General features: G+C 39.1%; 1 protein-coding gene across 1 annotated transcript; it reads left to right on the top strand.

Moving 5' to 3' along the window:
• Positions 1-604: 604 nt before the first annotated feature.
• On the top strand, positions 605-11,807 carry LOC130724458 (vacuolar-processing enzyme-like). The gene is made up of 9 exons (XM_057575690.1): positions 605-861; positions 1,241-1,405; positions 1,485-1,641; positions 9,072-9,157; positions 9,252-9,451; positions 9,801-9,849; positions 10,011-10,220; positions 10,748-10,954; positions 11,300-11,807. Exons 1-9 carry the CDS (start codon positions 652-654, stop codon positions 11,480-11,482), a joined length of 1,467 nt encoding a protein of 488 aa, XP_057431673.1. The 5' UTR covers positions 605-651; the 3' UTR covers positions 11,483-11,807.
• Positions 11,808-14,082: the final 2,275 nt, after the last annotated feature.

Raw genomic sequence — 14,082 nt, 5'->3', positions numbered from 1 at the left:
AACACCCTTATAGTAATAATTATTTTTTTCACAAAACAATGAGTAACGACAGTACTTGTGAATATTCTCATCTCAAACATGATTGTATTCAGTGAAAGATATGTATAAGAAAAAAAAAATTGGATCAAATATGTTTTAAGTCCTACTAAAATAAGGATAAATTGAGTTTGGTCCATTTAAAAAATATCATACATTTTAGTTTCCAACATTATTGAAATATGTGAAGTTAGTCTTTGTTGTATTTTTTTTTGCGATTTTTAACCATTATAAAATATTTCTTCTTGATTTTAGTGATGGTATAAACCGCCACAAAATGAACTAAAGAAATAATTCCCCGATTTCATCATTGTTGGAGACTAAAGGATATGATATTGTTAGAGATTAAATTTAAGGACTCAAACCATATTTAACCCTAAAATTTTTCCATAAACAAAGACATTTAAAAAGGGCAGAATTTTTCTATGTGGAAAAAAAATCCAAGGGCAAAGAAAGCAATTTGGCAAAAAAGAAAAAGGTAGATGAAGGAGAGAGGAGAGGGTAATAGAGTAACATCACATGCTAAAATATGATAGATTACATTATAGATTTGGTATATTTATTTACTTTAGTATTAACTGCTCTTTCATCTCATCTCAAGCTATTCTTCCTGCAATGTCCATGGACCGCAATCCATTAATACTCACCCTCCTCTTTCTCATCGCCACCGTCGTCGCCGGTGGCCGTGACCTCCCCGGCGATGTTCTCCGATTACCCTCTCAAGCTTCCAGGTTTCTCAAACCATCTTCCGCCGACGAAAACGAGGGGACTAGGTGGGCAATTCTGATTGCCGGTTCCAATGGCTACTGGAATTACAGACACCAGGTTCTTCATCCCTATACCCCTCACCTCACCCTTCAATTTCCCAATTACTCTCTTCCTTTATCGTTATGATTAAACCTCATTCACTCTTAAATTCCCCCTTTTATTTGTTTGGTAGAACAGGGAATTGAATTATCAAATCCTTGTTTTATGGGTCAGCTTGTTTTTGCTTATGATCATGTTGTTTAATTTTTTTTCTGTATAACTTGTTTTTGCTTTTATGATCAAAGTAACAGTCATTAGCTTAGCTTAAGTGAGTTCTAATTAAATGCTTATACTTACATCAGATGGGGGGATGCAATTTTACATGATATGTATCATAATAGAAGGCTAGAACAATTGATTTTAACGATACGTCGATGAACCTTTGTTATTTCATCAGGCTGATGTTTGTCACGCGTATCAACTGCTGAGGAAAGGTGGCTTGAAAGAAGAGAACATTATTGTTTTCATGTATGATGACATTGCTTTCAATGAAGAGAACCCGCGGCCTGGAGTCATCATTAATAGCCCACATGGAAATGATGTTTACGAGGGAGTTCCTAAGGTGTGCTGAGTTCTCTTTCTTTTTGGTGTACTGTATTTTGCTTTCCGATTCAAGCTTTACAGTAACCTTGTTATGGCAGGATTACACTGGGGATGAGGTTACTGTTAACAACTTCTTTGCTGCTATACTTGGAAATAAGTCGGCTGTTACAGGTGGCAGTGGGAAGGTTGTTGATAGTGGTCCTGATGATCATATATTTATATACTACAGCGATCATGGGGGTCCAGGGGTCCTTGGTTAGTACCTCTCAATCCTTTCACCAAAATTCTGGCTATGGAAATATCTTGGATTGTGTATGCTATTTTTTTGCATTTCAGCATCCTATGGTCCTTCTTGTATTAGAAGTTATCACTGACAAATGTATTTCCTGCAAGGAGTTATTTGGCTTGATTAAGTGACACTATGAATGATATTTTTAAAATATTTTGATAAAATTTCTGGAGAATGTTGGATCTCTGGGATGGTCCTGACTCCTCAGTGCTTAACTTGAATTTTTTATTTGATGAGGAAACTGGGGAGCTTAGTATTATATTGTATAGCTGAACAATGGTAATATCTGTTGGTTGGTTTCGATTTCATGTGTTATCTAATGAAATGACCTAAACTTATATTCAGCAAACAGTTTTACACTAGTACTAACCTTTTTACAGCCTTTTTCTTTAACAAGAACAGAAATGTAAAATGAAGTCTGCTTTCTGTTTACTTTTCCGTTTATTTTAATTTTTCTTTACGTGGGTAACATGAACTGTAAATAATAAAAACAGAGGAAAAGGGAAACAAAAGAAGGGTGCGTATAACGAACACCAGTCAATTAGGTGGTGTATCCATACACCACAAATATTAACCATAGGATATAGTATTAAAAAAATTAACGGTAGAGATTGAAGAAAGATAGGTGATTAAAATTACATTCATACCCTCTAATGGTTTCTGAGATTGCATATTGATCTGGCTATGCTGTTTTGCCTGGGTTACTGCTACTGCAAGTTCTGCATAGTAGGGAATAGCTTGACAGAAGAGGAGGTTTCCAAACGCTGGCTCTTGACTAGGAATTAATTGGGGTGCCTTTCTCAGAGGACATCTTTCCTTTTGTTGTGGTCTTGTTTTTTACTGTCTTGTTTGTTTTGAAGTTTAGGTGTGTAATTGGGAAGGTGGCTTGATACGCTGCTTTTTCTAGATAGCTAAATGCTGTAGGTGGTAACACACTAAATTGTAAGGAGCTTTGTAATGTGGTCCAAGACCTTTATTGAATCATATTATTAACTGATCTTTCAGAAAAAAATGGTCGGGAAGAACTTCATCGGCGCTGCTGGGGTGGGAGGTGAGCGGCGACGACTAGAGGCTAGAGCAGTGGTGGGTGTTACATTTTCATGACTTCTTCGTTTCACCCTCATTGATTTCGCTCTCCACAGCTCCGCAACCGTCTTTTCTTCCACCTTCCTTTTCCGCCACCACCGTCTTCGCCAGAGTCATCGGATTCATCAATTGCAGGTTTTCCACCCCTCGCCTACACCCTTACCGCACATAGCCTCATCCACCATTCAAATTTGTCCTCAATCAGCCTAAGAAAATGACTCAGAGGGAAGAACCCATATTAGATTTCATGTGTGACACCAACCAGAATAGAAAGATAGAGGTGCTGCGGTCATGGAGAGTCTGAAAATGACACTAGAGGATGAGGATGATGGTTGAGGATCTCACTGACCAGCTCGAGTTCATGGTCCAATTGGGTCTCAATTCGCTTTGTACCCTCAATCTCTGTAAACATCAGATTCAGAACATTGGGGGGGGGGGAGAAAGGGACATAGCGCTTTTGCTGCTGGCTGGCGGTTCTCAAGTGGCTATGTGCGGCGACATTGGGAGAAGGTTGGTGTTAGAGATCCTCGTATGAGCTAACTGCAACGAGGAAAGCTCGTTACTAGCCACATGTTTGACAGCGGAGACAACGATATCAAAGGTGAGGAGCGGTGAGAGAAATGGAGGCTAATTGGGTGGAGGAGAAGATGAGACTTGGGACCATGCGACGGCAGGGGCGGAGGTGCAAAACTATGGTTGGAAGGTTGAAGACAGGGACAACCTAGTATTTTGATAGGTCTAAGGATAAGCCAGCTATTAAACATGTGTATAAAAGAAGGGCTCAAGTGGCTAATTAGATATTGTATTAGGTCTTAAATGTAATTAGTAATAATTAGGCCAGAGGCAGTTATAAGCCAGCTGGCAATTACAGCTGTTACAGGCTGTTAGTATAGTTAGAGCAAATAGCCTATAAATAGGACTATGCTTGCATTAGAAGCTATCTTTGGAGAATTGAGTGTTTGGCTGGTTGAGGAACCAGAATTGTTCGTGGGAACAGGCTTGTAAACCCTAGATTCTCTGTTCTTCCCCAATTCTACAATTCAATACAATCTCTGCCTAGAACCCTTTGATTCTGCAGAAGTAGTTTCAGTTTCTACCTTTTTCTCTATTCAATTGCATACCAGTGTTATCACTGGTATCAGAGCACCATCCTAGTGCCTGAGGGATCCACGCGAATCTGCGACTCTGTATGGTGGTTACTCGACAAATGGCTAGAAGCGAACCAAGCTGGAATCAAGAGATCGATGAATTGCGACAGGAGAGGAAGGAATTGCGAGCAAGATTGGAGCTCTTTGAGGCGCGCGTGAAGAAGACGGAGGAACTCGTCGCCGCACTCGAAACCAGATGGGAAAACCGAAGGAATGATACTTCAGATGATGAAGGCAGTGGGTCAGGGAAAGGAAAAGAGCATAGATGGAGGAATCCTTCACGAAATCAGTGGAGGAAGTTGGAAATTCCCATTTTCTCTGGTGAAGATGCAGTGGGATGGACTCAGAGGCTTGAAAGGTACTTTGCTCTATGGGAGGTGACAGAAGCAGATCGAATGCAAGCTACAATGGTAGCTTTGGAAGGCAGAGCCCTTAGTTGGTACCAATGGTGGGAAAGATGCAACCCAAATCCAACATGGGAATGCTTCAAGATTGCTGTGGTAAGAAGATTTCAACCCTCTATGATCCAAAATCCATTTGAATTGCTGTTGTCATTAAAACAGAAGGGGACAGTAGAAGAGTATATAGAAGAATTTGAGAAATATGTTGGGGCTTTGAAGGAAATTGACCATGACTTTGTTAGAGGGATCTTTTTGAATGGGTTGAAAGAAGACATTAAAGCTGAGGTTTGGTTGTTTGAGTTAGGAACACTAGCAGAGGTTATACAAAAAGCTACTCTCATAGAGCAGAAGAATCTGATTATGACAAAGAAAAGTGGCACAGGGTTTGTGAGGCCTAATAATTCATATAGAAGCAATAGCTACAATAAAGTGGTGACTGTGGAACCAAACACTAATATGGAACAGAAGCAAGAAAGCTCTTCTGTGGGAAGTGTTTCCCTGGCTTCTAGGAACAGTGGAGTAGGAGAAAGCTCCAGGACTAGAGGAGGTGAATACAAGCACCTGACTGGTGCTGAAATGAAGGAAAAGAGAGATAAGAACCTGTGCTTCAGGTGTGATGAACCCTACAGCAGGGATCATAAATGCAAGAACAAGCAACTGAGAATGATTCTAATGGAGGAAGAAGATGAAGGAGATGGGGGGGAGTTTGAAGATGCTGTCCTGGAATTCAACTCTCTCAAATTATCACTATGTTCTATGAGTGGACTCACAACAACAAAATCTTGGAAAATGGAGGGCAGAATTGGATCACATACTGTGGTGGTACTACTTGACTGCGGAGCTTCCCATAATTTCATCTCTAAACTTTTGGCAGAACAACTCCAACTACTGGTAGAAGCCACATCAACTTATACTGTTGAAGTAGGAGATGGTTATAAAGTCATGATCAAGGGAAGGTGTTCCAAGATGAAGTTGCTCATTCAGACTTTAGAAGTCATACAGGATTTCTATCTATTCAATCTCAAGGGAGTGGATGTGGTGCTAGGGTTGAACTGGCTGGCCAGTCTAGGAGAAATCAAGGCCGACTTTGGAAAGATGTGGCTGACCCTGAAACAAGGGAATGAGACACATACTCTTGTGGGAGATCCCTCATTGACTAAGACAGAATTGTCTTTTGGGGCACTTATGCAGGTTTTGCAAGAAGGCCAGGGACTTATGTTACATTGTGACACAAAAGAGAAGGCCCTCAAGAATGAGAAGGAAGTTCCAGCAGAAATAAGAGCCATTATGGAGCAGTTTGGGTCTGTTTTCCTTGATCCCCAGGGCTTACCCCCTGAGAGGGAACAAGATCATGCCATACATTTAAAGGAAGGGGCCAACATCCCCAACCTCAGGCCTTACAAATGCCCCTACTACCAGAAAACTGAAATTGAGAGGCTAGTGGCAGAGATGCTAGAGGCTGGAGTGATAAGGCCTAGCATCAGTCCCTATTCCAGCCCCATTATCTTAGTAAAGAAGAAGGATGGAGGGTGCCTGAATAAAATTACAATACCAAACAAATTCCCTATTCCCATTATTGAGGAGCTGCTGGATGAGCTTGGGGGTGCTAAGGTGTTTTCTAAGCTAGATTTGAAATCTGGCTATCACCAAATCAGGATGAAAAAAGAAGATGTGGAAAAGACAGCTTTCAGAACTTATGAGGGACACTATGAGTTCTTGGTGATGCCCTTTGGGCTCACTAATGCACCATCAACATTCCAAGCTCTCATGAATAGAGTGCTGAAACCATTCTTGAGGAAGTTTGCCCTAGTATTTTTTGATGACATACTAGTGTACAGCCCTGACCTACACACTCATGGTTTCCATTTACAGTAGGTGCTAGGCTTGCTTGAGGAGCATTCTCTTAAGGCAAACAAAAAGAAATGCAGCTTTGAACAAACAAGCTTAGAGTACTTAGGACATATTATCTCAGGAGAAGGAGTTGCTGCTGATCCTTCCAAGATAGCAGCCATGAAAGATTGGCCAGCACCTAAGGATATCAAGGGACTAAGAGGATTCTTGGGCCTCACGGGCTACTACAGGCGTTTTGTCAAGGACTATGGTAAGACTGCCAAACCTCTAACTGATTTACTTAAGAAGGAAAGTTACAAGTGGGAAGGTGCAGCCTTGGAAGCCTTTGAAAAGTTGAAGTCAGCCATGATAAACCTTCCATTGTTGACAGTACCAGACTTTTCCAAGACTTTTGTAGTGGAAACCGATGCATCAAGTAAAGGCTTGGGGGCAGTGTTGATGCAAGAGGGCAAACCTTTAGCCTTCTGGAGCAAAGGTCTTTCCCCAAGAGCCCAACTGAAGTCTGTATATGAAAGGGAGTTGATGGCCCTTGTGCAAGCCATTCAAAAATGGAGGCACTATTTGTTAGGAAGACACTTTATCATACGCACTGATCAGAGAAGTTTGAAGTTCTTAACAGATCAGAGGTTATTCTCTGATGAGCAATTCAAGTGGGCTGTTAAGTTGGTGGGACTGGATTTTGAAATCCAATACAAGCCTGGCAGTGAAAATACAGTGGCAGATGCACTCTCAAGGAAAATGATGTATGCAGCCATTTCAGTACTCACTACAGCAGAGAAAGAGGGCTGGAATGAGGATCTACAGAGGGATCCTAAACTGGTGAAGGTGGTACAAGACTTAATGGTTTCTCCGACAGCACATAAGGGATTTGACTTCAAAAAGGGACTGCTATATTACAAGAACAGATTGGTACTGTCCAGGTCTTCTAATAAAATTCCTGTCATCATTTCAGAATGCCATGACACCCCCATGGGAGGCCATTCAGGTCATTTCAGGACTTATAAAAAGGTTGCCAGCTTTTTATTTTGGGAGGGTATGAAGGCTGATATCAAGAAATTTGTGGAGGAGTGTGAGGTCTGCCAGAGGAATAAGTACTCTACACTTGCTCCTAGTGGTTTGTTGCAACCACTTCCTATTCCCACTCAGGTTTGGAGTGATATTTCCATGGATTTTGTGGGGGGATTGCCTAGAGTACAGGGGAAAGATACTGTGTTAGTTGTGGTGGACAGACTTTCCAAGTTCTCTCATTTCTATCCTTTGGGGCACCCATATTCAGCTAAGGATGTAGCTATGGTGTTTGTCAAGGAAGTGGTTAAACTCCATGGTTTTCCCTCTACCATAGTTTCTGACAGGGATCCTATATTTCTAAGCCAATTCTGGAAGGAGTTGTTCAAGTTGGCTGGTACTAACCTCAAGCTCAGCACCTCTTATCACCCACAAACCGATGGCCAAACAGAGGTGGTGAATAGATGCCTGGAGACCTATCTGCGATGCTTTGTAAGTCCTAAGCCTAAGAAGTGGTTAGAATGGTTGTCTTGGGCTGAATTCTGGTTTAACACTAACTTCAGTAGCTCTGCTGGTATGACTCCTTTCAAAGCCTTGTATGGCAGAGATCCCCCTTTACTGCTCAAAGCTGGTGTCATCCCTTCTAAGGTTGATGAGGTCAATCAGTTATTTCAGAATAGGGATACTATCTTGGAAGAGCTGAAACAAAACTTGCTGAAGGCTCAGAATCAGATGAAGACACAGGCAGATAAACATAGGAGATCAGTTCAGTTTAAGGAAGGTGATTGGGTTTATCTTAAGTTGCAGCCTTATAAGTTGAAGTCCATTGCATCTAGACCTTGTGCTAAATTGGCTCCTCGGTTTGATGGTCCTTACAAGATAATTCAGAAGGTGGGGCCAGTAGCTTATAAGTTGCAGCTCCCTGATCATGCTAGGATTCATCCAGTGTTCCATGTGTCCTTATTGAAGCAAGCATTAAAGGCAACTCAGCAACCTCAGCCTTTACCTCCAGAAGACTTGATGGAAGTCAGGGAGGATGAGCAGGGTAATTTGGAGGTTTTGGTCAAATGGTTAAATCTACCACCCTGTGAGAATACTTGGGAGTCAGCTGCTGTGATACAAGACCACTTTCCAGTTTTTCCCCTTGAGGACAAGGTTAAACTTTTAGGGGGGGTATTGATAGGTCTAAGGATAAGCCAGCTATTAAACATGTGTATAAAAGAAGGGCTCAAGTGGCTAATTAGATATTGTATTAGGTCTTAAATGTAATTAGTAATAATTAGGCCAGAGGCAGTTATAAGCCAGCTGGCAATTACAGCTGTTACAGGCTGTTAGTATAGTTAGAGCAAATAGCCTATAAATAGGACTATGCTTGCATTAGAAGCTATCTTTGGAGAATTGAGTGTTTGGCTGGTTGAGGAACCAGAACTGTTCGTGGGAACAGGCTTGTAAACCCTAGATTCTCTGTTCTTCCCCAATTCTACAATTCAATACAATCTCTGCCTAGAACCCTTTGATTCTGCAGAAGTAGTTTCAGTTTCTACCTTTTTCTCTATTCAATTGCATACCAGTGTTATCATATTTTCACACAAAAATTTGGTGGAGTATGAGTACCCCACCTAATTGAGTGGAGCACGTTATACGCACCCACAAAAGAAGAGTAGGGGTGGGGGGGGGGGGGGGAGAGAAGTGTGACTTGTGGTCTCAGGTCTCAGTATCCTTAGTATCCAATTTGTTTTGATCATTTTGATGATTGTTACTATTTTTCATGATTCAATTCAATGATTCTTCCACTAGCATCTTGTTTTATATCTTAACATGACAAATTGCTTCTTTACACCAAATATGTCCCCCTTTCTATTTCTTATGTGATCTTTTGTGGGTGGTAATGTGGTTGGATTTCAGGAATGCCCACTAATCCTTACTTGTATGCATCTGATCTGATTGAAGTCTTGAAGAAGAAGCATGCTTCTGGAACATATAAAAGCCTAGTAAGTTACTAGTAATTAACATTTTCTAACCATTTGTGTCAACCTGCGTTCGACCTATTTACTAACTCTTATTATTCATGTAATACTGCTGCAGGTATTTTATCTAGAGGCTTGTGAATCTGGGAGTATCTTTGAAGGTCTTCTTCCTGAAGGTTTGAATATTTATGCTACAACAGCTTCAAATGCGGAAGAAAGCAGTTGGGGAACATATTGTCCTGGAGAGAATCCTAGTCCTCCGCCAGAATATGAAACCTGCCTGGGTGACCTGTACAGTGTTGCGTGGATGGAAGACAGGTATGACCATGAGTGTGACACGTGAACTTGTTACCCGCATTATCTATTACTAAAAATCATCAATGACTCTGTATTTGGGTCATAAATAAGATATTGTGGGTGTTTTAGTTATACCTGGGAAATATACACAAGGTCATTAAAAGCCCGTGACTGCTTTGACATGAGCATATCACTATTACAACTGTATTTACCTATTTTATTTTGGACTTTGCCAAAGCCTTTTTTTATATAAAGAAAATATTTTACTGTGCTTGGCACCTTTTTTTCTCGTTAAAAGAAAGTTATTTCTTTTTGAGTAATGATGTAACGTCTTTTATGGACTGAATTTTCCCCCTAAACTCTTGAACAGTGATATACACAATTTGCGATCAGAAACTCTGCACCAACAATACCAATTGGTAAGATCCTGTTACTATCTCAGTTGATACATTGGCAGCTTAAGTACATAAGTACATAGGAGAAATTGTGTCTGTTTTGATAAAATTCAAACTTACAAGCCTAATAGGGTAGAGGTTTTTTGCATTGTGTGACAGCTATCTCTTTGCTCCCTTGTTCACAGGTGAAACAAAGGACTATGAATGGAAATACAATCTATGGTTCCCATGTGATGCAATATGGTGACATAAGGGTTAGCAAGAATAGTCTCTTCCTATATTTGGGTACAAATCCTGCTAATGATAATTTTACTTTTGTGGATAAAAACTCATTGGTGCCACCTTCAAAAGCAGTCAATCAACGTGATGCAGATCTCGTCCATTTCTGGGATAAGGTATTATATGTGTGAAATATAGTTTTACTTTACTTTATGAAATAATTGCGTAGTCATGTCCTCACTCCTCATCATGATTTTCCTCCCCAATTTTAAATCTGAGGTGATATTTATTTAGTTGGCAGATATTTCTAATGAGAACCACAATCTCAGGATTGAAAGTTTACAAAATTTTGAGAAATTAGTAACAACTAATCAGGTTATGTTGTTATGGGAGTATCCATATGATCCACTATTTGGTATTAAGAGTTTAAGTCCAGTATCATGTTTTGCGTATGGAATTGTGATTCTCCATTCCACTGAATGAGGATTCCCATGGACTCCATTCCATATTCATTCATGTACTAAACATTTGAGTACCATTTCATTCTTGAAGCTGCCTGGCTTTAGACCGGGAATTGCTATTCCATTTTAGACCATTCCATGGAATCACCCATTTCTTATACCCAATTCTACTTTTCTTTTTTAGCCTTTTTTTTGCTTATAATATCTTATCTTCTTGACTTCATTTTCACTGTTTTTGCCAGTTCCGCAAAGCCCCTGAGGGTTCTCCTAGGAAAGCTGCAGCTGAGAAAGAAGTTATGGAAGCAATGTCACACAGAATGTATATAGACGACAGCATGAAACTTGTTGGGAAGCTCTTATTTGGCATGGAAAAGGGTCCAGAAGTGCTCAGCAGTGTTAGACCTGCCGGGCAACCACTTGTTGATGACTGGGACTGCCTTAAAACTCTGGTACCATTTCCCATGACTCACTTTTTCTGATGTTGAAAGAATATGACCGAGTGTGTTTGGATATCAGTTGAGTCTAACATGAATGGACTTTCATCCCAATGTTCACTTTTCTCTTCAAGTGTGTGCAAACAAATTTCCAAACATAGGTTGAATCATTGGTTTTCTGTTTGTTATCAATTCTCTAGTTCACATAACTAGAGCATGAGATGTCAGCAAAGTCTCCAACAGTTTCATCATCCAATACATGATTATGAATTTGAAGAAGAAATTAGCATTCATTTCTTGATTACAGTATAGCTTTTGAATTCTGAAGGTCTGTTGTGTGGCTTAATACTGTTGATGCAGGTTAGGACTTTTGAGACATATTGTGGATCCCTTTCTCAGTATGGGATGAAACACATGAGGTCCTTTGCAAACTTCTGCAACGCAGGAATACAGAAAGAGCAAATGGCTGAGGCCTCGGCACAAGCATGCGTCAGTGTTCCATCCAGTCCCTGGAGTTCTCTGCAAAGGGGTTTCAGTGCATAATTCCTAGCATGCTCTCCATTAAAAACCAATGTATAGTTGTTGTGTGAGATTTGTATACTGTTACATTCTTCGTGATTTCTCATGCAACTCAACTCTGTAAATACAAATGGGACTCATGACATGTTCATTGCATTATAATCGTGTGCAAACAGATGCTGTAAGGCTGTAACTAAAGGCATTTATCTGAAGGAAGGTTAGGGGACCATAAGGGGCCGTGTAATGTCTAATGTATCAGGGTTCAAGATTTATTTGTATACTGATAAATCCAGTGGTTCTTATTTTTATTTATTTTAAGAGTATATGATGAGAATATGCTTTGTGACAATATGTATTATAATCCAACGGTCTATTTTGAAACCATGGCTCATTTGTACTTTAGATTGAAATGCTTTGAGAGTTGAGACAAATGGCCCATGGCTCATTTGTAAAAAATCATTTTCCGACTACATAAAATGGGGAAAACAATAAAATAGAAAATAAAAGTAATGAGTATTTTGTTATATTTTATTATTCTATTTATTTTTTTATTTTTACTATTAATTTTAACAATTTAAACGTGTTTAAATTTAATAAAAATATTCAAATGAATAAGGAAAAAAATTCGCGCTAACGGTTGGGATGACCCCTCACATTTTATCTTGCATCGGGCTAGTGCATGTTTATATTTGCTAAACCCTAGTTTAACTTGGGTTATTTAGGCCGATTCGTCAAGGCAGACCTATCTTGACACCTCTAATGGGCGTAACTAATTCTAATTAAATTTCATGTTTGTGCTTGATAATAATAATGACTTGAGAGAAAAAGATAACTGTGTTGTCAAATTTATTGGGGCTTAGGGTTCGAGTTTTTTGAATATTCTTTTTAACTTATATGGTAAGATGACCCTTTAGAGATTAACAAACCAACTTTTTTTTTTTGGTACATACAAACCAACCTATGGAAGTAAATATTTATATTATAATAATTTTGTATAATAACTATTATTATTATTATTATTATTATTATTATTATTATTATTATTATTATTGGGCTATAATTTAAATTTGAGTCTGTAGAATTATAACATTTTTATACATTTTATTATAAAACAATCTTTTAAATAGGCTATTAGGTTTTTTTTGTCAAGGATAATACATTAAGATGTAAACCTAAGAAACACAACACTTACAAATCAAAAGTATTGAAACCTCAATAAGAGCAATACAACAAAGTCCCACTAGTGCACAATACAATCCAAACTTGCTTGCTCTAAATCCTATTAGAAAACTTTAAAAAATAGAAGAAAAAAATCCCCACAACCAACAATGAGCTCCAAAACCTCAAGATTACAACTTCACATTTTTTACCTTGGTAGAAATACTTCTAGTGATGTTGTAGCTATTCACTGAAGTTAGACCTTTCACTTGAAGTCATTATTTTCAAGCAAAAATCGATCAAATCAAACCTTTTGTTGAAAAATGTTTTCCACAAGGGCCGACTGAAGTTAGACCTTTCACTGAAGTTTGACCTTTCACTGAATGTTTTCCTCTTGATTCATTATAAAGGGGCGGAGGTGAAGAAGGAAAAAAAAAGGAAGATATAAAGTTAAAAAAATCCTAAGAAGAGGATAGACATCTCTCACTGAAAAGAGAACACAACCTCCTAAAAAAGGTAGAGATCCCCTTGAAGGGGAGTATTTGGTTTCTAAGATTGTATTGACTATAGGGTTTTTATTTAAGTTCAACTCAGCTCCTTTTTTAGGTCTTAGGTTAGTTTAGATTTAAAATGAAATAAAATAAGCAAGACCTCTAAAATGACCTATATCATACCAGTAACATGGATCCAAACTCGTAGTTTAGATTTTGGAATGTAGGTCAAACTCAAGTATTAAATTTTTAGCCTATTTTGAACCCTAATAGAATGACGATTATAAGATTCAAATACTAAAACACATGACATTTGCCTGAAATAATAGACAATTTCTATTATAATGAATCAAGAGAAAAATTATTTCATTAGCTGATGGTGTCATGTCACTCGCACATTCTTTTATAATTTGATCATTTTGTCATTTCTTAATTGAGAAGTAATTAGTTAAAATTTAAAAGAGTACATAATTTATTTTCCACACACAAGTATATAAATACAATTTCAATGATTAATTTCTCAATGAGTTTTCTAAATGACTCTAGACGCTAACCATGCCATGGCCTATGCGGTGTTGTGGACTCTATGGACATGGAGAAATAATGTTGCCTTTGAGCCCCAACTTTGGACGTTGGGGGTGGTGCTGAGGAAAATTCATATTGCAGTAGTAGAATTCCAACGTTGGGGGAGAATGAATGGCAGTGTAGGAGATGTGAGCTAGCTTGGACCACGGAAGTGAGGATGGTGGCGCGGTAGAGCTTTGCACCGACGGTAGTATGGTGCCTGGGCCTGGTATCGTAGGTGGCGGTGGATTTGTGCGGGATCGTGATGGTAGTTGGATATCCGGGTTCGCGGTATCATTTGGTGTTGGTGATGCTTTCCTTGCAGAGGTGCGAGCGCTGTGTGAGGGCTTGCGTCATGTGTGAGATTTGGGCTACCGTAAGGTGGTGTGTTTCTCTAATTGTGCTGAGATG

This window comes from Lotus japonicus, chromosome 1, assembly GCF_012489685.1.
Source record: "Lotus japonicus ecotype B-129 chromosome 1, LjGifu_v1.2".
Taxonomy (NCBI): Eukaryota; Viridiplantae; Streptophyta; class Magnoliopsida; order Fabales; family Fabaceae; genus Lotus; species Lotus japonicus.
The sequence above is the reverse complement of the archived record's forward strand: the minus strand, read 5'-3'. Positions and strand labels throughout refer to the sequence as shown.

Coding starts and splice junctions, on each gene's coding strand:
- LOC130724458 (XM_057575690.1), top strand. CDS start 652: ATGTCCATGGACCGCAATCCATTAATACTCACCCTCCTCTTTCTCATC. Junction 1,642..9,071: donor TGGGGGTCCAGGGGTCCTTG/GTTAGTACCTCT, acceptor GTTGGATTTCAG/GAATGCCCACTAATCCTTAC. Junction 9,452..9,800: donor GTTGCGTGGATGGAAGACAG/GTATGACCATGA, acceptor ACTCTTGAACAG/TGATATACACAATTTGCGAT.